This window comes from Alosa sapidissima, chromosome 18 (assembly GCF_018492685.1).
Source record: "Alosa sapidissima isolate fAloSap1 chromosome 18, fAloSap1.pri, whole genome shotgun sequence".
Classification (NCBI taxonomy): domain Eukaryota; kingdom Metazoa; phylum Chordata; class Actinopteri; order Clupeiformes; family Clupeidae; genus Alosa; species Alosa sapidissima.
The window spans coordinates 233765-259607 of NC_055974.1; the positions used below are offsets into that span (position 1 = coordinate 233765).

General features: G+C 42.9%; 1 protein-coding gene and 1 long non-coding RNA gene across 3 annotated transcripts; one reads left to right on the forward strand and one right to left on the reverse strand.

The window, feature by feature from the left end:
- Positions 1–253: 253 nt before the first annotated feature.
- Positions 254–23934, reverse strand: LOC121689580. The gene is made up of 4 exons (XR_006024821.1): positions 23774–23934; positions 23386–23392; positions 9085–9090; positions 254–264 (listed from the first exon to the last, which is right to left on the reverse strand). It is a non-coding gene; the product is annotated as an uncharacterized LOC121689580 (long non-coding RNA).
- actl6b (actin-like 6B) lies at positions 3056–20726 on the forward strand. Of its 2 annotated transcripts, XM_042069458.1 has the most exons (14): positions 3056–3718; positions 3998–4074; positions 4214–4379; positions 5084–5184; positions 5316–5413; positions 6103–6197; positions 6433–6539; positions 6653–6742; positions 6905–6966; positions 7374–7488; positions 7710–7790; positions 19748–19843; positions 20059–20145; positions 20405–20726. In XM_042069458.1, the coding sequence occupies exons 1-14, from the start codon at positions 3694–3696 to the stop codon at positions 20483–20485; spliced, it is 1281 nt and encodes a 426-aa protein (XP_041925392.1). In that variant the 5' UTR covers positions 3056–3693; the 3' UTR covers positions 20486–20726. The 2 variants fall into 2 exon arrangements, with proteins under 2 accessions (XP_041925392.1, XP_041925393.1); XM_042069459.1 differs by lacking the exon at positions 7710–7790.
- Positions 23935–25843: the final 1909 nt, after the last annotated feature.

The window sequence follows — 25843 nt, forward strand, 5'->3', positions numbered from 1 at the left end:
CCCAACACTGTATTATTCACATGTAATTCACTCTAACAAAAATAAGATGCATCTCAAATCCCTTTTTATTCATTTATTTATTTTATATCTCCCCAGAACAACTGCCTTGCTCAAGGACTACCACAAATGAGCTGAACAGTCTCCTCACACCCCTGGAACTGAGGAAGGTGTAGCTCTACATTGCATTACTGCAGGGCATCTGCTAGACTGTGACTGAATATTTGATTTATGAGCTCCACCTTCATCACCTTTTTGGTATGGCAACTGCTCTGCCCATGACCGGAAAGCACTGCAGAGGGTGTGAAAACTGCCCAACGCATCACCGGTTCCTCGCTCCCATCCATCGAGGCCATCCAGGACAAGCGATGCTTGCGTAAGACGCGCAGCATCATCAAAGACTGTTCTCACCCCAACCACAGACTGTTCACCCCACTCCCCTCAGGGAGGTGTTACAGGTCTCTCTGCACCCGTAACCACGTAGCCTCCTTGGAATAGCCTACCCCTCAGGTGTCTGAATGGCTGATCTCATGTAAATGTTAATGGAACCTTTCTGTATAAGTATATATACACTCTTTTGATCCCGTAGGGGGAATTTGGTCCCTGCATTTATCCAAATCTGTGAATCAGTGAAACACACACAGCACACAGTGAACACACAGTGAGGTGAAGCACACACTAACCCCGAGCAGTGAGCTACCTGCTACAGCAGCGCTCGGGGAGCAGTAAGGGGGTTAGGTGCCTTGCTCAAGGGCACTTCAGCCGTGGATGTGGGCATGGAAGAGCAGTGCTCAACCACTTCCCCTGCCCACATTTTTCCTACTGATCGAGTGTGAGATCAGCCATTCAGACACCTGAGGGGTAGGCTATTCCAAGTAGGCTACGTGGTTGAGTGACAAACCTGAGTAAATTGACTCAGAGTAGAAGAGCTGATACAGGAAACATGGTTGTGTGTTTTTTAATATTCATAGTGGCTTAACAGTAATAGAATATTCTGATACTGTATATCATATAAAGTGATGACATCCCAGATTAAGGCGAGACACGGCAGGTGAAAACATAGTTTTTTCATGCACTGGTCAATTTCGAGATTTTGAGCTAGTATGTTACCTTAGCATGTATTCTATCACACTACTACAACAAAAAAGTCCGATTTACACATTTAGGTGTTTATTTCATTATATTGTGTCTACTCGCGCCTGTATATTTCTCCTAAATTCAGCAAAAGTTAGCATTCTAACCTTGCATGCACTCCCGCGACCGTGATCCAAAACATAACATGTGTACTACCGTTGGAAAGCTCTGTTTTTCCTGTATCACGCTATGTGATCCATATATGGACACTTCCTTTGTATCAGTAACCAATCGCGAAAGTTCAAAGGCGAGTCTAGGCTGAGAACGGAATCTCATTGGCTGTCTTTCAAGGCTGTTTTCTCAAAATGAGTTTCCGCTCACACTCTGAGCTCAAAAACTCCACTTCAGAAGCAAACTTTCTAGACTTATGCCTAACTATATGTCGAAGATTTCTACAGAGGGGTTTGTTGATATATTATTCCTAGCCTGACTTACATGACATTGTATGCCTAAAAACATGGAAAAAAGCGATTTTTTTAGGGCTAGTGACATCATTTTCTGATTTACAGGATAACAAAAGTAGATATTCATAAATCCCTCTGTAAATGTTTTCCCATCTAATATCTGAACACAATGAAAACATAATTTTGAACTTGGCTGTATCCAATGCTCAGGTTTCGTGCCTTAAAATGTATGTAAATTAGCGCATATTTAATTAGATAATGCCTAATTTGCATATGTAAACATTAAATTACAGCAAACTTGTAATACATTTTTTTCTCATATTAAAGGAGAATTCCGGTGTGATATTGACCTAAAGTGTATTGAAACATGATACCGAGTGTGAACGTATGTCTCATAGCCCATCTCGACTTGTCCCCTGCACTCTTTGACTCCTACTCCTGAAGAAGTAAAAAATCTACACGTGGAGGCGTTATTTTGACAGATGTTTTGTCTTGAACAGCTTGCCATATATTCATGCATGTGCAGTCCAAGCATGTCATGTTAGGACAGCAAACATAACACCCTTTATCTCTGTCTCAGTCACACTGCACAGAAAGCAAGTTATCGTGGGCTCTAAACAGAACAGGTCCGGATCCACTCGCACACAACCCTGCCGCGGCAGTGGCAGATTGCGATAGTCTATCCGTCCTGGGTCGATTTTGGGCCCGTGATGAGCTGCATCCGGATCCCTTTCTGACCCGGTCGTCAACCATTTCAAAAATGCACTATGCCTACTACTTCAAGTGAAATAAAAATGCAGTTTTGTGAATTCCGTAACTAGTTTGGACACGAAACAAACATGCGCTAGGCCTACAGGCTATGCACTTTACTGTAGAAATACAATATTTTGGACATTATAATAGCCTATTATGCAGATAGGCCTATCTATATTTTGTAAGGGATCTAGCCAATTCGTTCCGGATCCCCGGATCCGTTTTGGACCCACACATCCGTCTGATCTTGCCAAAAACGAGTCTGACAGTCTGGCGGATTCACTGACTTGAGGGCGAGTCCGTCCCCGAGTCTTTTGATATCCCATTCTTCCCTCTCCACTTCCCTTTTCTCGACAAATTTTCACTATGTCCGCCTGGGTCGATAACTCCAAACATGTATGGCCACATAGACGGCGAAGCAGACGAAGACTGCGATGCTGGGGCTTTTGTAACTCAAATATATTAACAAAAAGTAAAACCAGAAGCGACTTATGTTGCCGGATGGAAGAGACCCGTAGTGGCAGAGACCGCGAACCAAAATGATTCTGTTTAGTCATGTAGGCTACTTAATGCTGCTGAAACACATAAAAATAATTTTAGGTGACGCAACTCCGCGCTGCACAGGAATGCACCAAGTAAAGATGCACTCTAGCACGGGAGAGGATAGAAAGATCAGAATGGTTTGACCGAAGATGGGTAAACGTTGCCCAGCAACCATATCCCAAAATTATGCGGAGTCAGACGTTGCCAAAGATTCTAGGCTCTGATCAAAACGTTAGACGTGACAGTAGGCTACTCAGAACTCCTGTTTAGAGTTTGACACTAAAATAGAAAAGCCTAGTTTTCCGATTCATTCCAGCTAGGCTAATGCTAACACGCCCATCTGTGCGCTTTCAGAGGAATTAAACGAGGGCTATTGTAATAACAGCATATTGCAATGGTCACCTTTAAGTCAGTCCCTGTTTTAGCACCTTTCTGATGAAAAAAGGGACAGATCAGCTATTAAAGGCGCAAGAGGAACATATCCACTATGAAGGCGGAATGCAGCTCCGTCAAAGAGTTTAACGAACTGACACTAACCATTCACATTACCTGGGGGAACCGTGACCTGACGGAGTAGCGTAGTCTACCCTTTGGCCGCTCGACCAATCATTCGTGCTCTGCTATTTGGCTAGGCGGTTGGCACCGGGAGAAGAAGACGAGAGATTGTGTCTATTTTATTTATTCAAGTCATCACCCGTTCCTGAAGCCACATATCAAGCAGTAGCGCCTTTATATTTTGTGTCACCATACAGACTTGTTTCGCTATTTGTCTGTTGCGTGCATGCTCAGTTCCTGCACCGGCCGTTAATAGATAGGCGAAGGGTTCCGTCTTACCGACACTGGGAAACGGGTTAATGTCAGCATGAGCGGTGGTGTATACGGCGGAGGTGAGTGGCAACAGCTTTTTAATGCAGCCTATAATAAACAGTCTCAGATGGTTCATAAAGGATTGAAGTAACCTACGCTCTCTCTCTCTGTCTCCCATTTTCTGTCTCCTCTTCACACACAGACACACACACACACACAGAGAGACAGACACTCATGCACAACTCCCACAGCAAATGCATTAGCCTACCATGACATCACCTCACCAACTCCTGCGTTCTGCTCCTTTTTTTGGAAGGCATGTGCAATGTGTTTACACTGTCCTCTCTCTGTGTTTTTAGATGAGGTAGGTGCACTGGTGTTTGACATCGGTTCCTTCTCCACACGGGCAGGTTATGCAGGAGAGGACTGCCCCAAAGTGAGTCTCCTGTCCACCTTGCCACACTCCTATTCATCAACCCATCTGTCCATCAGCCCCATATTTGTCATTATGGTGCACCTATATAACTGATTGTCCTTGATGTTCATCCTGATTGATCAGTTGGGTACTACCATAGGCTGACTTCCCCACCTCTCTGGGAGTGCACATAGAAGAGGAGGGGTCAGATGAGACGGAGGCGGGGCAAGAGAGTTTGGTTGGGCGGAGCTTTCACATAGACACACCCGCTCTACATGTGCCCCGAGCAGGAGTGGAGCTAATCTCACCGCTGAAGAATGGCATGAGTATGACTCACACTCACACACACAAACACACACACACACACACACACACACACACACACCTTCTCGGTGTCCAGATTGGTGAGCTGATCTCGTCTGTGCTGTGTGAAAACGATGAAGACTGCGTGGGAGCGACTGCTAGTCTTATTCATGTTGGTGGCAGCCACCGTCCTGGGTCATACACATGACAACAGTCAACACAACCAGCATTCACAACACACACAAACAAGTAGCATTCACACACAAACACACACACACACACACACACAAAACCTGCATTCATACATACATAATCAACACTTACAATGATAACAGCAGCTACAGTGTTAATATGTACAGTATGCAAGTTAAAGTATAGCACATACAAAAAACAGTACCGGTACTAACAAATAAATTATCAAATTAGATTCAATTTTATTTCTATAGCATATCTAAATATGTGTAAATGGACACAAACACACACACACACACCGGGCCTTGATCCCGCAGTCCTTTCTTGAATTTCCCCTTGGGGATCAATAAAGTATCTATCTATCTATCTATCTATCTATCTATCTATCTATCTATCTATCTATCTATCATCATTAGGTTGTGGATGTCGGCCAATTTTACACAGGACTCACCAATTCACAAGCACACACAAACCAGCATTTAGCACACATTAACATGCTATGTTGCTGTTATGTCACTCTTTCTCCCTGTCTCAGTTGAGGACTGGGAGGCATTCCAGGCCATTGTGGATCATGTATACAGCAAATACATCAAATCAGAGCCCAACCTACACCCTGTGCTCATGTCTGAGGCCCCAGTAAGCAAACATGCTTTTCACATGCTTGCACACACATACACACACACACACACCTAAAGTGGTGCTGATTATGAATATTCATGTGTGTTTCTGTCTGTCTGTGGTGTGTGTGTGTGTGTGTTCCTTCACAGTGGAACTCTCGTGTGAAGAGAGAGAAGCTTACTGAGCTGATGTTTGAGCACTACAACATACCTGCCTTCTTCCTGTGCAAGACTGCCGTTCTCACTGCGTATCCAATCACAACTCCTCAGTCGCCAGTCATCAGCTATCATTCAGGCAGCATTAATCAATCACCAATCAAAAATGCTGAAAAGTATTATTCAAACATCAGAATCTAAACTGCACAAGGGACACTGTTCAAGTTACAACCAATGTGCCTTATCCAACTGAAAACTTCAAGGTGATATCTGTGATTCTAATCCAATATGATTCTTGTGAAATTCAGTGAATTGCACTACACAACCCTCGAGCTTTCTGGTCTGTGTGTACTGAAAAAACAATGTTTGTACAGAGTTCTAGATCTGTAAATGGGAAACAAGCATAGTGGCTAACAGCAAGCCTAAAACAATTCCAGCCAATCAACATGTTTCTTTAGGAGCGTGAAATGGAGGGCTGCGATTTGACTGGTGGTTGAGCCCAAATATCCACAACCATTTGTCAGAAGTACAGAATCCACCATTTAATGCTGCAACTCTAACACCAACATGCTTTTGCATCAAACTAATAGCATGCTTCCATTCAGAAAAAAACAATTGCTGATGCAGTTCTCACAAGCTAAAGTGTTTTGTTTCAGACCATGATGCACACGCTTGAAACATGTACAGTAGTTACATGCACATACTGTATGTATGCAGATCAAAATTGCATTCATTAGATGGTTTTCATGGCATCACATACCCTTAACATCATTGGCTATAGCTTTGCTAATGGCCGTGCAACAGGACTGGTGTTGGACAGTGGAGCTACACACACCACCGCCATCCCAGTGCATGATGGGTATGTCCTGCAGCAAGGTAAGGAATCACATACACACACACATACTCAATATGAACCCATTGCACCTTGTCTCAAGGTGTTTCCCTTCAAGGTGTGCATAACTATTTAGATAGAATTACCAGTGTCCAGTTGCATTAAGTGTGCTTGTTTGCTTATATAACAATATTTTTATTCCTTTATATAACAACAATATTTTCTTTCCTTTAAAGGATTCTAGCCTAGTTTACAGTAAACTTTGTTGCCTGTATACAGGTATTGTTAAATCTCCCTTGGCTGGAGACTTCATCACGATGCAGTGCAGAGAACTGTTCCAGGAGATGAATATTGAGATCACACCACCTTATATGATCGCTTCCAAGGTGCAGTCTGCTTTACTTTTCATCTTTCTCTCTTGTTCTTTTGCCTTTCTCTCTCCAAACTGATTTCCAAAATCTTTATTTGCATATCATGTTTGTGTGTGTTTCATGTGTAGGAACCGGTAAGAGAGGGTGCGCCTCCAAACTGGACTAAGAAAGATAAACTCCCTCCAGTTTCAAAATCGTGGCACACTTACATGTGCAATGTAAGAACATCGGCTTCGTAATTCACACTTGCACTGTTGCCTCACACAATATGGGACTAATGACAAGAAAACTACGCCCACACTAAATCCATTTTCTATCTGCTTTGTTTACTCATTCTCCATTCCGTTCTCTATCCAATTCTGGATTCCACACGCTAACAGGAGGTGATTCAGGATTTCCAAGCATCTGTTCTGCAGGTGTCTGACTCCCCCTATGATGAGCAGTAAGTGGTGAAATCTTCCATCACACCATTTTATTTATCTTAGTTCACTGCACTCAAGTCCATGTTGACGGGGTGTTTACATTTGACTGCACAAATAGAGTTTTTGCAGTTTGCTATCTTCAAATCATGATCCAAATTTCATTTCGAGCTGATGTGTGATCCTAGGTAGCTATGAAACACCATTCTTAGAAACACACCATATCACACACAGACATATACACAGTTTTTTACAACTTATTTTTGACTTCATGGGATAGAGGGTGTGTTCTGACCAGCAGTGTAAAAGGCATTTCTTGAAATCCATGTGTTTCCCATACCAACAGACTAGTGCACTGGCATTCTAAGGTTTTGTGTGTGTGTGTGTGTGCATTTCTGTGTTTGTGCGTCGCTCTCACGGGCGTGGTTAGGGTGGCGGCTCAGATGCCAACTCTACACTATGAGATGCCAAATGGCTTCACCACAGATTATGGAGCTGAGCGCCTACGTATCCCAGAAGGCCTCTTTGACCCATCTAACGTCAAGGTAAAAAGGCTCATATCAACATAACACCTCGGTAGACTATAAATAGGGCAACATCCCACTTTACTCTAGAGAGACCCAGTAGGCTACTATACTTCTGTTGCATTTTCAAGAGTACTGCATAAAGTATAAAAGGAGCTGTCAATATATTGATAGTGTTTACATGCATGTCAGGACACAACAACACCAGATTACATTATATAATATTATTTCTCCTGTATTAGGGTTTGTCAGGGAATACCATGCTGGGAGTAGGTCATGTGGTCACCACCAGCATCGGAATGTGTGACATCGACATCCGTCCAGTGAGATCCATTTACATAATCTAATCATTCTCTGTGTAAAAGTGAGATGGTATGTACAGTGCAACCCAGAGGCGATTGCTCTAAGACTACAGGGGAAGCTCTAGCCTGGCCTTGGCCTGTCTACATACATCCGGTCGATTTCTTTTCCCTACAGTACTCCGTCTGGAATAGGTTGATTCACGCTCGTTTACTTCGGCAGTTGGGCAGCCGACCAACCAGCGAACAGTTGGCGTCCCTGAGAGCGATTACGTACCCAGGCATGGTGTTTCAATTACTACGTCCCCGCCCCTGAAGCAGATCGCTTGGAATACATCAACGTAGGGAGCGAAAATGACTTATACTTATGAAATCTTTGAGCAAATGTAAATAATAGTTTAGCCTATTAACAGGAGTGTCATGAACGAAGTCACAGTGGAGTAGGATATTATATCGTCAGTTAAACTTTAGTCATAGATTTTGTCACTTGAAATAGGCTACGAACGTACCCGAGTCAAACTGTAGTTTAGTAGGCTACATGGTCGGGTCAAAATCGCTATTTTTCAAACACTAAGAAGGCTCGACATAACTTGAAACTTTGATCGAAGCATCATCAGTGTCTCTACATATGATGATACTTCGATCAAAGTTTCATGTTGTGTCGAGCCTTCATAGTATTTGAAAAATAGAGATTTTGACGCGATTGTATCAAAAAAAGGTCATTTCACCCGAAAACGACAACGCATAAAAGCTTAAAAGTGGCGCTTTGGACGTACTTATGCATTTATATGATAGTTTGACTTGGGTTACATTTACAAAACACTATATGATGCATTTTGGCGAGAGTTACGCAGATGAAACGTGTGATTGTATGCTGATAAGATGCACCCGTGCTTGTTATGGGCGTGCTGCAGAGAAACTTCTCTGTATGACGAAACGCCGGTTGTTAGTGATTGGTTCAAAGCGGTTCAAAGGAACTCCAATGATTTTAAACCTCAAACTGTGCCCTCCCACCCGGAAATAAACGAACGCCTATGGATCTAGGCCAGACTCTCTGCGAAGTCAGAAAGTCTGGTTTCCAGGCTAGGGAAGCTCAGCCTCCTCTAAAATATCACGGAAAATCGCATCAAATAACACTATTAGCCTACATTAGCTTCTAGCCTATTATTCCAACTAGAACATGCTGAAAACATTTTCATCTTCATGGCTAGTTTGTTCAGCAATAAGGTTTTGCCGGTCTTGTATCGTGATTTCGCACCCATAATACATTGCTGTGACGACACAATCCATCAAAAAAACATGCAAAAAACCCATAGACGCTCGGCTTCACTGGACTTTCAATAGGCGTGTTCGACTTGAGGCAGATCTGACTTGGTCTGGCTTTCTACAAACGTGATCTTCAAAGGCTAGCCGGGAGGAGCTACAACAGAGTCTGCCTACAGTCTGCCTGACGTGACTCGCGGGAGATATCGCGGAAATTTGTTTGCAATAAACACAGCAGAACTTTCATTCTTACTCATTAAAATGAGCATGATGACTGACGAAATAAATTCTTTTGATGTAGTTTAAATAAACCACTGTTGTCATACAGTTAACAGGCCTGCATTGTGGCACATAAATTCAATATCAAGTGTTTCCCCTATATATGTGTCTATCTATTTAGCCAACAGCAGAAAATAACAGAATATCCAAACGTTTTCAGTAGGCTAGCCTACCATTGTTGCAGAAATCACGTATAAGAAGGTATCCCTTTGATTTCTGTTTATTTTCGCATATTCCAACATAAGGAAGCAGCATGAGACTCCCGTCATAATCGTCATGAGGACATTCCTCCCAAATGGCCCTATCACGTCTTTGAACTGACGTCATGAGGGCGTGTTTTAGCTCGTGCAGCTCGTGGAAGGGTGCATTCATGGTGCATTCAGAGCACCTCGGAATGACAAGGACCGCCCTCATGGCTACTTTGTTTTTCCGACAGCAAGTGTTCATGTGCTTTGCCGTCGGAATGTGTGACAAACACGGATGCCACAACAAAGGTTAAAACATTCACTCACTAATCCTAAACAAACAACTGTATTTGCTTAAAATATAGTGTAAGATGCTCGTGAAAGAAAGATATGCAGCTTTCAAGTGACAAAAACGGCAAATTCCCAAGTTCACATTAAAACTGTTGGACATGAAAGGCCACGTGGACTACAAACGAACTACAATGTGACGACAAAAGTGATGACGAGCCCCTAACTGGGCAACTCTGTTAGCAAAATCTAGCCACAGTTTCCGACCTCTGACTCACACATTAAGTGACGTGAATGACGCGGAATGATGATGTTTTCACTCGGAGAAAGGTTTTTCCGAAGCCCATAAACGCTAGGTCAGAGCACCTCGGAATGGCAAGGACCGCCCCCATGGCTACTTTGTTTTTCCGACAGCAAGTGTTCAAGTGCTTTGCCATCGAATGTGTGACAAACATGGATGCCACAACAAAGGTTAAAACATACACTCACTAATCCTAAACAAACAACTGTATTTGCTTAACCTGTTGAGGAGTACGGTCACAAATATGTGATCAGATGCAGCTGGGCCCCTGGGAGTACGATTACAAATATGTGATTAGAACGTTTTCGAAAAAGGTTCTATAACATGACGCAACAATTACCCTCAGGGACTTTTCTGCCATTAAACAATTTTAAGAACACTGAAACTATAGAACGTTCGTGTAGAATTCTAGAAGGAGCCAGGAAAATAATTCACTCTCTGGGGAACGGCATTGTCTTAAAGTATTCACTCCTCAACAGGTTAAAATATAGTGTAAGATGCTCGTGAAAGAAAGATATGCAGCTTTTCAAGTGATAAAAAGGGCAAATTCCCAAGTTCACATTAAAACTGTTGGACATGAAAGGCCACATGGACTACAAACGAACTACAACGTGACGACAAAAGTGAGGACGAGCCCCTAACTGGGCAACTCTGTTAGCAAAACCGAGCCCCAGTTTCCGACCTCTGACTCACACATTAAGTGACGTGAAATGATGATGTTTTCACTCGGAGAAAGGTTTTTCCGAACCCCATGAACGCTAGGGAAGGCAACTGCAAGATCTGTCTGCAGGCTAAGGGTGCATTCAGGGCACCTCGGAATGACAAGGACCGCCCCCATGGCTACTTTGTTTTACCAGAGCCCGTCTACGGAGAGCCTGGCCACTCCGTATTAAGTCCCATTGTACCGAATTTTGGTTGCAGTTCCACCAGGGTTCCACTGGGGGCGATCGCCATGAGTGCAGAATGAATGGGAGTCAATGGAGCTAGATGGCTAAATTTGTCTCTTTCACCTGATTGTCGTTGACAAATCTCAGATTTGATTGTAGTTTGTATAACTTCAACATGGGTTATAGGTCAAAAGTTGAATGAACGAGTACTTATGTCCTTTTGATTTCTTACAGGTTGGGTCGTTGTTGCCCATAACACACTAGCATTGTGCTAATGAATGACGTCATTGACACGGTTGAAATCCTTTTTAGAACAATTAAGTGACTTTAAAAAATATAATACTCAACCAAGTGTATTTTCTTTGCCTCCCCTTTCGAATACAATATTCAAATTACTTGAAAAAAAATTATATCCCGAGAAAAGTGGATTTTGAGGGGTACAGCTCCATAGACCTCAATGCATTCTGCACTCGTGGACGAGCGCCCTCATGTGGAACCACAGAAGGAACTGCAACCAGTTCAGAAAACGGAAGTTTTCCGAGAGTGGCAGTTCTCCCCTTATTAGACATTCTCTGGTCCATCCCAGTATGCATTGTGTTCAACCCAGCATGCATCACATCAAGTCAGATCTGCACAGATCTGCCTCAAGTCGAACACGCCTAATGGCACTACAGAGTGTGCTGATCTCAGTGCAGAAAAGCTAGCTCTTTATTGGACAAGCGCCACAAAATAGTCATTTCCAGGGAAGCCCGGCGTCTCTGGGATGGCCTGGACGCCGAGCTTCTGTATGATGATTGGAGGAACCGTCATAGAGTGGCGAAGTCCCGCCCCTTCTACTTCCGGTCCATGGGACCTATCTTTCAAAAAATTATGAACGGGAGTTAATGGAGAGATAACAATTATTTTTTGGTCCAGTTTGAATTGTGCAACGAATTTCACATATGATGTGTGCGAATTTAAAAGATAATTTTTCACGTCAAGAAAGTACTGTTGTTCGATAGACTTCAAAAGTTATGTTGGTTTTGTGCGAATCCACTCAGTGGACTACATCTCTCGTCTCGAACGATGTACGTCACCAACGTAATGAAACGATAAGAGCTGTTATGCTAGTTAACGGTTGCATCTTGCTGCCTGCTATGTCACTTAACAGTATGTAATGTACAGTCTATGGATGAATACAACTTACCTGACGTGTTTAATCCTCTGACTCATGGTATTTTCTTCGGCAAGGAAAGCCCAATTAAGACCTGTTGCTGGTATGCTTGTACAATCTAGTGTGGCTGTAAATGAGCTAACGTCACTAGCGCGACTGATGGGTTTGTAGTCGTTGGAATTACGATCTTTCACAATGTTGTAATTCAATAGTTACGAAACAAACTACAAATGTCTTTACATGAAAAATTGTCTTTAAAATTGACAAACATCATATGGGTAATTCAAGGTGAAGCCCATCTTTATGCAAATGAATCCGTTGAACGCGAGGCGACTCTCCAATGAAAGGACGAGGTTGTAGGTCCTTTGTTCTACCACAACGATGCCTGTGAAACTTTGGTTCCGCTTACAAGACAAATAATGTTTTAACAATCTCTTCCACGGCCACCTAGTAGTCCATAAAACAAACGAAACTAGGATTTGGATGAATATATTGACTGTTAGTGTTTCTGGTGAGGATTTGAGATTGCATTGAGTAGTTTAAATAAAACAAGATTTCCAAATGGCTTGCATAGTTTGTTTAGGCTATTAATGTGTTGTATACTGTTAAGTACATGCCTAAAATTGTGGTCAATTTGTGGAAAAACACTTAAGATACGTTAAAACGAACTGAGTATGAGCTGGTAACTGACATTTTAAACAAAATGCCCACACACGACTGAACGAGGGGAGGCAGTGCGACTCTACGCGTATGACGTGTCGTGCAAGTGGATCGGTACCGTCAGTGTTGGCAGGTGAAGTCGAGAGGCAAGGCAAGTTGCAGCTCAAATTCTCATGGGAGCAATACAGTCGGTTTCTATTTGTCTTTGTAAATAGCATACTGTAAATAAAACCGTAATGTGGAGTTACAGAGTTTGTGACTTGCTTTTGTTTCAGTTGTGTATTTAGGCTAAGTTAGGTAGCGCGCTATATAACGGTGTAGGCTACATTATGCCATGTCAACTCTATAGCCTACTGTTTGGCCTATTCTGGGTTTTGGGATAATTGTTGCCCTCAAAGAACAATATAGCACCTTAATAATATTAACTGAATAATTGACCATTTTTATCAGAGCTTCCCCTGTTAAGAGCAGCAATCGCCACTGGTGCAACCGGAACGTTTTCAGACCCTTCAGAAGTTGTTCACATTTTGTCATGTGTTTGGAGTGTTTTGTAAACAGACCCTCAGTTATGATGCTTGCAATTGAGCTCTGGTACATCCTACTTCTGCCAATGATCCTTGAGATGCTTCTAGAACTTGATTGGAATCCACCTGTGCCTAAATGAATTCATTGGATATTATTAGGAGAGGCACACATCTGTCTATATAAGGTCTCACAGTTGATGATGTATGTCAGAGTGAAAACCAAGCAGCGAGGTCGAGAGAATTGTCCATAGATCTGCGAGACAGGATTGTGTCAACACAGAGATCTGGGGAAGGATACAAGAACATTTCTGCAGCATTGAAAGTGCCCAAGAGCAGTAGCCTCCATCATTCTCAAATGGAAAATATTTGGAACAACCGGGTCTTCTCAGATCTGGCCGCTCAACCAAACTGAGTAATTGGGGACGAAGGGCCTTGGTCAGACAAGTAACCATGGTCCCAATGGTCACTACAGTAATTTCCTGTGTATAAGCCACATTGTGTATTAACTGCAGGACAGTGTTTTATGCAAGATAGATAGATAGATAGATAGATACTTTATTGATCCCCAGGGGAAATTCAAGGTCTCAGCAGCATGCATACAAGACGAACACATTCTTTAACAGCAGAAGAGTAATTAAAGTATATAATATAAAAACACAACTAAGCAGTAAGGACAGTAGAAGATAAAGAATATGCTAAATATACTAAAATACAAATTATACTAACACTTAATACAATATATAAAAATATACTAAAATATACTAAATCAATTCTAAAAACAGTATCCACATAGTGGTGATTAATAAATCAGAGGCGCTTGCAATGACTGAGGCAGGGACTGAGCCTGTGATTCTCTGTGCATAGTAAGGTATGGTAAGGTGCTCTAAGGTGCTCTGTGTGAATGAGTGTCATGGTGGTAGTGCAATGGTGATAGTGGTCATGGTGATAGTGCAAATGAGTAAGTCAACAGTGCAACAATGCAGAAATAAAGTAAAGGAAAGTCTATATATTTAACTATTTAAGAAAATGTATAAGTGTGGCCACAGTTCGGCTGTGGCATGGAGGGGGGGGGGGGGGGGGGGGGGTTATGCATATGTGCTATGCAGAGAAGTCTATCTCTCCTCTTCCCTTAAGTGAGGCATTGAACAGTTCAATGGCCCTGGGGACAAATGACTTTCTCAGTCTGTCAGTTGTGCAAGGCAGTGAGCGAAGTCTCCAGCTGATCAGGCTCTTCTGTTTAACAATAGTGCTGCGGAGTGGGTGACACTCATTGTCCAAGATGTTGATCAGTTTGTTCAGGGTCCTTTTGTCAGATAGTGAAGTGATACACTCCAGTTCAGCTCCCACTACAGAGCCAGCTTTCCTTACCAGCCTGTCAATTCGCCCCACATCCTTCTTCCTTGTGCTTCCACCCCAGCATACTACTGCATAGAAGAGGACGCTGGCAACAACAGACTGGTAGAACATCCTGAGGAGCTTACTGCACACATTGAAGGACCGCAGCCTCCTCAGGAAGTACAGCCTGCTCTGCCCTTTCTTGTAGAGTGCATCAGTGTTGGCTGACCAGTCCAGTTTATTGTCCAGGTGGAGACCCAGATACTTGTAGGTGCTAACCACCTCCACATTGACCCCATCAATGTGGACTGGTAGCAGAGTGGGCTTAGACCTGCGGAAATCCACCACCATCTCCTTGGTCTTTGAAGTGTTAACCCTCTAGGCGCCACTGTCGAGTTTACTCGACAAGATGCGGTACTGAATAAAACGGCCGATTTAGTCAAATAGGGTGTCATATTTCGTTCGACATCCACTCCACTAGGTGGTAGACATGTCATACGTCATCCCCGAGTCCGAAAAAGGTCATGGTTTAAACAAAAGTTTTGAGCTACAGCGCATTGAATCAGTGCGTGCAATACCGGAGCTAGTGTGCGTGTGAGCCACTTAGTCAGAGCGATATTGTCAACGTTAGCGAGTATTTGCATTAGATTATCGTCTAATGGCATCAAAAAAGTTTACCTGAAATGAAGTGTTGGGTCTTCTATTCGCGGACCCTGATTCTGAAGGGGAATATCTGCCTTCAGGAAATGACGGTGATTCGTTTAGTGAGGCTTCAGATGCGTCCCTGCCTTCAATGATGCAGCTGGACAAAGTGAGAGTTTACTCCATAGTTTAGCTTACACCAAGCACAAACGTTGAATCGTTTGCCCAATGTCACTGGTGGGAATAATGTTTCACGGGTTCGGAGTGTTCATCGGGAAGTTAGCAGGGTGTTAGTGGTGTGGCGAACAAGGCTGGAGGTAGCCTAATAGCGCTAGCTTCTGTCTTTTGCCTCTCCACAATCGCGGCGACAGTAACGTGGTGGAGCCTTTGTCTAATGCGACTGGGTATGTTAGACGAGGTCGAAGTGCTCATAGGAGAGTTAGGGGGGAACGTAGTGGCAGTGTGGGGAGTCGCAATGAGAATGACAGTAGGCCTAGTCCGAGCTGCGCAAATTCTCTCCATTCGACGCGCGCGAGGCAGATCTGGCCATGCTGCTCGCATGGTGGAGGTGGAGACACGCTCTCTCCCTCTCCCTCTCCCCCACACACACACACACATTAGGTCATGCATAGTCTATCACAAGATGATGGGAATGCCGGCCCTGTATGGATAGGGATAGGGAGTCATTATCTCTACAACAAAAGGCCTGCTACATAAAAAAAAAAAAATGTCAGCCATTTATTAGTAATGATTTACACTGTTGATTTGCTATCTATTTCCCTGATCATTTAGGACATACACTATGTGTTCCTTTTTGTGTGTTCATGTCCTTGTGATGTGTGTGTCTTTGTCAGCTAAGAAAAAAAAACATCAACAAAAACAACAAAAAGAAAAAAAATACTAACATTGTCTCTTGTCTTGTCTCGTCATCTCACTCCTGATCTGTGCCTTGCCGTGGCAAATGAGCTTTTGAACTAAACAGGTCTTGTCTACTTGTGTTTGTGTGTCATCTGAATAATCTATATGTGCCCCATACATGGAATCAGAGTGCCTACTGTATGTAGTAAATGGAAAATCTCTACAGCAAAAGGCCAGTCTACTGCTACATGCATTTGGTTTGTTTCGGCCATTTATTAGTAATGATTTACACAGTTTGTTCACTACTTACTATTTACCTGAGCATTCAGTATTGTGCAATATAGCATACAGAAGGTGAGGGACATTTTGGGGGGAAAGAAGTGGTGCATTTTATCATTCAAACATGCAACTTTTCATGAAAATTCTATAATCCAAGATGGCCGCCACCATATGACGTCATAATATGCAAATTAGATATAAACATTTAATCTCTACATAAACTTTGGGTCATCCTTAATATTTCTCTAATTTACAGAAAGTCTCTATCTCTTATCACTTTTAAGATATAGCCTTTTGAAATGAAGATGTCTGATCTGAACTGATCGTTTCGGAAAAAAACCTCTGGCGCCTAAAGGGTTAAGTTGAAGATGATTGAGTTTGCACCATTGCACAAAGTCCTCCACCAGGCTCCTGTACTCCTCCTCCTGCCCGTTCCTGATACACCCCACAATTGCAGTATCATCAGAAAACTTATGCATGTGGCATGACTCGGTGTTGTAGCAGAAGTCAGATGTGTACAGGGTGAACAGGACTGGAGAGAGCACAGTTCCCTGTGGCGCTCCGGTGCTGCAGATCACAGTGTCAGAGAGACAGTTCTTCAGTCTGAAGAACTGTGGTCGCTCGGTCAGGTAATCTGTAATCCAGGTTACCAGGTGAGCGTCCACACCCATCTGCAAGAGCTTGTCTCCCAATCTGAGGGGCTGGATGGTGTTAAAAGCACTTGAGAAATCAAAGAACATGATTCTCACAGCACTTTTCCCCTTGTCCAGGTGGGAATGTGTCCTGTGTAGAAGATAAGTGATGGCATCGTCCACGCCCACTTTCTCAGCAGCACAGGCCTTGAGTAGCCTTGGGCACAGTCTGTCAGGCCCAGCTGCTTTATTGCTGCGCAATTTCTTAAATTGGACTGTCACTTGATCCTTTGTAATGGTGAGGGGTGTAAGGGGAGGGGAGGGGGAGGGGTGCATCTGGGATCTGTGTGTCTGATGGCTGTTGACTGAGGTCGTTGTCACCTCATTGTTCGTGATCACCATGTGGGGGAGGGGTGCAAAATCCAGTGATGGTGGGGGTATGATAGCCTGTGATGATGGAGGTGAGTGTTGCGCTGGTATTGAGGGGGTGTGAGGGTGGGGGCTGGGGGATGGTGGACAGACCACCGCCATTGGAGCTGGAGCAGGGGAGTCAAACCTGTTGTAGAAGTGGTTCAACTGGTTCGCCCTGTGCAGGTCCCCCTCCACAGAGCTGCTGTTCTTCTTCAGGCCAGTGATAACCTTCATGCAGTCCCATGTCTCCTTCAAGTTGTTTTCCTGCAGCTTCTGTTCCACCTTCCTTCAGCTTGAATTTGAGTTCCCCTTGCACGCGCCTCAGCTCTGCCATGTCCCCCTCTCTGAACGCCATCTTTTTCCTGTTGAGAAGGGTCTTGACATTGCTGGTTATCCAAGGCTTGTTGTTGGGAAAGCAGCGTACAGTTCTGGTGGGAACAACAATGTCCATGCAGAAGTTCAGGTAGTCAGTTGTGCACTGTGTGACCTCCTCCAAGTCCTCTCCATTCTGTAACACACTCCAGTCAGTACACTCGAAGCAGTCTCTCAGAGCCTCATCCACTTCGGGTGTCCACTTCCTGAAGGTGCGTGTGGGAACTGGTAGCCTCTGTACTTTGGGCTTGTACATTGGCTGGAGATGAATGAGGTTGTGGTCTGACTTTCCCAGTGGGGGGAGGGGGTTTGCACTGTATGCATCCCTCATGTTTGCATACATGAGGTCTATTGTCCTGTTTTTCCTTGTAGGGCAGTCAACATACTGGTAAAAATTCGTGAGTGTGGAGTCCAGTGTTATGTGATTGAAGTCGCCAGAGATCACAAAAAAGGCGTCAGTGTGTTGGGTTTGAAGCCTTGCGATTGTAGAGTGGATGACGTCACACGCTGTATCCAGAAGAGCTCGAGGTGGAACGTAAACACAGACAGCAATTGCGTGCGAGAACTCCCTCGCCATGTAGTATGGAGACTAACCGCTAATAACTCCACATCCTTACAGCATACAGTCTCCTTTACTGTTACATGTCCGGGATTGCACCATCTATTGTTAATGTACAGCGCCAGTCCGCCTCCCTTCTTTTAACAAGATAGATATTAACAAGATATATTCGAGATATATATTAACTGGCCCTGTTTATTATCCTCATTTTTGCACAATCAGTGTATAAACCTTGACTAATAGTTGGGAAATTATGGTATGAATGAGGTCCAGCTGGTCCAGAATGCGGCAGCAAGACTGCTGACCAGATCTAAAAAGCGGGAGCATATTACCCCCATTCTAGCCTCTCTCCACTGGCTGCCCACCCAGTACAAAATCTAAGATTTTTTTGATGGTTTTTAAAGCTCTAAATGGCCTGGCCCCACCCTACATATCAGATCTCATCCACTACCATTCAGCCCCCAGGTCCCTTAGATCCTGCATCAAGGGTCTTCTGCACGTCCCACGCTCCAGACTCAAGCAAAGAGGAGATAGAGCTTTTGCAGTAGCTGCACCACGATTTTGTGTACCACACTCGGAGTTTAGTGCTGGGCTGGTGGGAGCCTATTCCCAACCTTTCTCAAGGCACATCAACGGTTAGCCCGAGAATTCTTGTCGCAGCTCTTCGAGTCACGGTAAAATGTAATTTTACATAGCTAATTTAGATACACTTATGGTGTGGGTGCTTGCGTTTCTTTAGGAATCCGCTGATTTGGTTTGTATAGAAATGAATAGTAAGTGACACATACACGTAAGAGGTTGGTAATATGTGACGTTCCGAACTTACTTAGAGAGTTCCTTTGTGAAGATGAGAGAAGCATATAGAAGACAATTGCAAGTGTCATAACAAAGGGTCTGAATACTTGTAAATGTAAATTATATATTGTCTTTTTCTTAATTTACAAAACACTCCAAACACCTGTTTTTTGTGGAGTATTGTGTGTAGATTGATGAGAAACATAACAAAATGTGGAAAACTTGACAGGGTCTGAAAACTTTCCTGTTGCACTGTATGTGCTCTTGGTTGTGTATGTCTCATGGGCCAGCTTAGTCCTAGACTAAATATTTTTCTTTTCTTTTTTTTTTCACTCACAAAGGACTTTGACACTATTGCGTTAAATGTGTTATGAAAATAAATTTGACTTGCCTTGACTAATCCATACAGTATACTGTATATCCTATATTTCTGAGTGAGACAGATGTGGTCCCTTAGGAAGAAAAGGCAAGTGTAATTGAGTGCAGTTGACTGGAAGAAATATGCACAGAGTGCCTATTGGACTTTGTTATTAAATATACTTATGTCTTTTTCTTTAGGGTCTGTATGGCAGTGTGGTTGTTACTGGGGGCAACACACTGCTACAAGGATTTACAGAGAGGCTCAATAGAGAACTGTCACAGAAAGCACCGCCGGTAGTCTCTCTTGTACACACACGTACACACACACACACACACACTAGTAATGTTTATACAGTACTAGTAATGTTGATTGTTAAATGAAATCTAATTAGTATCTGGAACCTTTTTTCTTTCTCTCTCCGTCATTTCTAATTCTCTGTAATTCACTGTAAGTACGCTTCCCATCTATCTCTCTGTCTCTTTTTCTTTATCTCCTTTGCTCCCACCAGAGTATGAGGCTGAAGCTCATAGCCAGTAACAGCTCAATGGAGCGACGGTTCAGTTCCTGGATAGGAGGCTCGATACTGGCCTCACTAGTGAGTCTTTCTCCAGCATAGTCTCTCTCTATACATATCACAGTATAGCCTACATACACACAGATTATGCTACACTATACACACATACACTCACCCACAATTGTACATGCATATATACACACCCACAATTATACATGCATACATACACACACATACAATTAAACATGTGAAAGAGAGACTCTTCTCTGATTTGTTCCTAGTCTCGTTCACCTCTCTCCCTCTCTCTATCTGTTTCTTTCTCAATCCTTCACTTGACCAGGGCACCTTCCAGCAAATGTGGATCTCCAAGCAGGAGTATGATGAAGGAGGAAAACAGAGTGTGGAGAGAAAATGTCCATGAATGCACAAACACACACACACACACACAAACACTGAAACAGCCATCATACCACACTTAAGATTCACCATATTTAACATGATCGGCTTTGCATGATATTCTGTCGTGTTCATCTGTGTCCCTGCTTCCTAAGGTCTGTTTCATTTATTATTTTGTGTGAAGTTGCTAGTTCATATCACACAATCTCATACACGAACAACATCAAATGTAAAAAGTCTAGGCTGAAGACAAACACTAATAAATAATGGACAAATCACAGTAAAATTATATTGGTCTGAGTGTCTGGTGTCACACATCACAGAAACAAACGATCTCTCAAGTATGTGGTGCCCTCTGTAGGTGAAATATAGCATCTGAATGTCTGACATGGGGATGACTTTTTGACAGAACAGTAGCCTAAAAACCTGAATTCATACCTGCAAACTAGTCGCTTTTCGACTGGTTTCGCCGTTTGGAATCAAAATATGAAATGTCCCATAGTCTGGAGTGAGACTATTGTCAATTTCATGCGAGATTGATAGAGAGAGGGAAAGTGACTGACAGAATGACAGGCAAGTGATTGGCCTCTCTTTGTGCTATTTTTGCAGACCTATCTATCAGTTGTTTCTGAGGGCGGGCGTTATCTCTCACCTAGCCTACTGCCTGCCTGCAGCAGCGCTATGACCGAGGAAAATAAGAAAATGTTGGCTGACAAACACATTCCACATGCTACACTAAAGTGTATATCTGAATATAGACTCGAGGTAAAACATCACATTGTTAGGCCAACACAGTCTCACCCCTAGTCACATATTGAGGCTTGGTCACTGCCCCTGTCGTCAACAGTTGAAGCAGAAGGTACCCCATTGCGTCACTCCTGAACGATGAAGGCCGCCCCATAGACCTGAACGTAAATCCCTCGTCGTCTTTTAACGCATAGGGCTGTCTAATAGACTTGAATGTAAAACCTTCACCGTCGCATTCTGACGCTGGGGTCAAGGAACGAGAGTTGTGCGTGCGATTGAGATTTACGGTTTTGAAGCAGTCAACCAATAGCCTAGAAATCTAGACACACCCTAGCGGCAGGGCTAGTCTAACAACTCTCCGTTGGCTTGTGAGCTCGAAAAATTAAACTTCTATCAGGCCAATCAAATCGTGTATAGAGTTGTTAGGCGGGCTTAACATAATGATTGATGGCAGAGTTGCAACGGTTTGGCTTGAATTCCCTGCTACTTGAAAACAAATAAGATGGATGTTGCTGTTGGCGAACAGTGTGACACGAGTTAAGCTTTTATTATGTTGGCAAAAGTTTGAACTAGCCAACTAGCTCCGCTGGTAGGAAACACATGGGACTCATAGCTGTCCTATTGCGTGCAGAGGGAATTTGAAAGACAACCGATTATCCCGCCCCTCGCGCCTGACGAGGGGAACATTCGTCTACCTGGGAAAAGGGGGGAAGAAGAGGAAAAGAAGAGAAAAGGGGAAAGAAAGGAGTGTGAATAAAGCAGGTGGATATATCCGGACATTTTAATCATCACAAACATTTCTGCAAAGTGTATTTTATTAATTTTCAGATATTTGGGATGTATTTGCCGCCGTACCACTAGGGGCAGCACGCATACTTTTTATCTTCATGCCCATGTAATGGATGCCAGCTAGCTTAGCTGTGTTTGTGGAACCAGAGAATGTCTAATAAGGGGAGAACCAGAGAATGTCTAATAGGAAGAGAATTGGCACTGTCTGGTTACTTCCGGTTTCTGGACTGGTTGCAGTTCCTCCTCAGATTCCACTTGAGGGCGCTCGCAGACGAGTGCAGAATGCATTGAGGTCTATGGAGCTTTACCCCTCAATATCCACTTTTCTCTGGATATAATTTTTTGAGTAGTAATTTGAATGTTGCATTCGCTAGGAGAGGCAAAGAAAATACACACTGTTGATTGTTATATTTTTTGAAGTCACGTAAGTCTTCTAAAAAGCCTTTCAAATATGTCAATGACGTCATTCATTAGCACAATCCTAGCGTGATATGGGCAACAACGACCCAACCTGTAAGAAATGAAAAGGACTTAAGTACTCGTTCATTCAACTTTAGATCTAAAATCTATATTGAACTTGCATAAACTACAATAAAATCTACGATTCTTCCACGACAAGCAGGTGAAAGAGATACATTTAGCCATCTAGCTCCACAGACCCCCATTCAACCTGCACTCGCCCGCGATCACCCCCAGTGGAATTCTAGTGGAACTGCAACCAATGTCGATACAATGAGGCTTAATAGGAAGTGCCAAGGCTCTCCGTAGACGGGCTCTGAGAGAACCGCCACTCTCTGGAAACTTCCGGTTTCTGAACTGGTTGCAGTTCCTTTTCTGGTTCCACATGAAGGCGCTCACGAATAAGTGCAGAATGAATGGAGCTATACCCCTCAAATCCACTTTTATTATTAAAAATGTTACAAGTATGCAAATTCATATGTTTACGGGCATTTAGGTTTTACTGTGTTGTTTTGTTGCAAAGACATGCAAGAAATTCTGGGCCTAATGAACAGTGGTCGGCAGCACTCCATACTATTAATATGAACAGGTGTTTCTGTAAAAATAGGGACAATAAACAGCTATCTCTGTTACAAAAACGAGCTGGTAATCGCTCATTGAAGAGGGAACTATGATAAAAAGATTGTTTTCCTAAAAGCATGGAGTTGACGAAAGAATAGGCAGGAATGTCACGTTAATGTTAAATAGTCTACTGTACATCTGAACGCTAGGTGGCAACGTTGTATTACATTTCACTAAATGCGGTGGAATTAGTGTGAGCTTCGCAAGTAAGGAAGATGCCAATATTATGTAATTTATCATGGGAAATTATTGGAAATGTTATTTCTTGTTTATTCTAATTGCAAACCACACACATCCATTCGTAATCACACTTACACTTTTAATACCTTGGAAGGACTCTCATTTCGTCTATTTGATGTTGCCTAGCAACGCAGCCTTCAGAGCAAAGATTCTAGAACAGGGCTTCAGAGAGACACGTTTTGAGTTCGTGGCCAAGTACCTAAAATATCGTTTCCATGTGTATGTGCTGGATGGTGTGCGTCCTTTATGAAAGTAAATGTTTTATAGAGTTACAGACATAATGAGTCATGTTGTTAACCTGACCCTAGCCAGATGAATTTCGCTCCGCCTAGCTCCACTCATCCATCTGGAACCGATCCATTGAAGTGTTGCTTCAGAAGGCTGGGCCTAATCAAAAAATGCTTGCATATGATTGAATAAGCCACTTGTCCGTCATCTATTGACGTGCTACTTCAACCAGGGGGTCAAGAGCGTGCAGATTAGCTTCGGCATGTTAGCATACGCCATGTTCAAATATGGCGCTGCATAGAGCATTTGGAACCAGCTCCATGCACGAAAATCCGTGTTGGGCACGAGCTCTCATGCGCGTACATGTTGGTAGGCGGGTACCTATCCGGCGGCTACAGCCAAACGTTATTCAGTGCGTATTTCTTGAGGAGCCTATGAGAAGACGTGCATATTATGGTTGTTTATCCATCATATGACAAATAAAGAAAATTGTATTGATCTTGTTTCGTTGTTGTTTGTCCCAAACAAACATAGCCTAAACATGATTAAAGACAATAAATTACACAACAGCGGCATAAAGACCTTGTCTCGTTACACCATGGGTCTCCAACACGTTGCTCTCAATATAGCCGCCCCCTTTGGAGCTTGCCAGAGGCTGAAGCACTAGGCTACTACATTTAAACACAATTATTGCCGCAAGGCATTCCAGCCTACGAATTTAATAAAAAGTAAACCATGCATAATTTAAAAAAAAAAACTCAATTTAGGCTACTTCGCTATGCAATAAGGTTTCCATTAGAGCACAGCGCACGTTCAATGAATGAAGGAAAGGCCTTGTCTCGCAATAAACAGCTGGAAATTCCAACACTTTTTCAACTACACAAAACTTTACAGTGATCATCAAATACCCTCTAGATTTAAATAATAATAATAATAATAATATAATAATAAGCTTTATTTGTATAGCACCTTTCATACACAGAATGCAGCTCAAAGTGCTTTACATTTGAAGCATGTAACGCAATAATAGTCAGTCAGTCATTATCAATCACTTTTCTTTGCTGTTTATGATCTACTCAGCAACATATCAAAAATATAGAAAATGACGTCATAAGACTGGCAGCCTTAACCCTCTTACCCCCCACAAGCACGCCATATGGCAACTGTGGCAAGGAAAAACTCCCATATTCCAGGAAGAAACCTTGAGCAGAACCTGACTTAATAGGGGGAGCCCATCTGCTTCTGGCTGGCTGCGCCCTCCAATAGTAGCAGATGTAGAATAATCTGAAAATGTAGTCTACAGGATAAGATGAGTTAACTAAAAGCTTTCCTGTACAGGTATGTTTTCAGATATTTTTTAAAAATAAAAATATAAATGATAAAATATAAATAAAAATGCCCATCAGTCTCAACATTTAACTATATAATAAAAGTCAAAAAGTAAATTAAATCCCATACCAAAACCGAAAATCGTCTGCGTTTGATAGCCTGGTATGCCGCTCCAAACAAAACGCATGTCTCACAATAACGTACAATGTAAGAAATAAAGGTCTGCCTCGAATAAGCCTACCTCAAATAAATACCTGTGCTTTGCAGCCTAAGTAAATAGCAGACTCCGGACATAATTTAGGATTTACGGAAAGTATGCAATCATACGATGTTGGACGCCTGGCGATGCTCTGGCCGTCTACTCTGCCTCTGACACCGCTGCCTCATTTGGATGGTAACTCCACAGGTGAGCGGGAAGATTGGATGTCGTGGATGCGTAAGTAAACTGTTTTTTGCTGAGTCCGCAGACAACATTCTCTTTAACCGTTACTAGCCATCTGCGGTGTACAACTCAAAGTAAAGACACCACATTTTAGATGAGTTGGGCACGTAATTGTCTGCTCAGGCTGACCGTTCTGTGTGTTATCTTCAATACTATCTTCAATAATATTGAATATCTTCAATATTATTTTCAAAACAGGGTGGCTAATGAGGGCTCTGGCTCCAGTCATTATTGTGGCTACTGGCTATTTGGTCATGGGCCAACGCTAGAATACGTTTAGAGCACCACTGAGATGGCAAACAATAAAATAAAAAACAAACTAATCATAGACTGTAAAAATGCACTACACTTGGCACTAAAAACCGAATAGTTTATTTATAATTCGACACGGATATTTCACGTCATGTTCGAATGCATATTTGCAGCAGGACAGCAGGCAGACTGCTCTTAGTTAGAGCCGCTGTTAACCAATGAAATTAAGTTGCGCTTCAGGGCGACTTCACTCGGACTCCATGCGCGTTCCTGAGC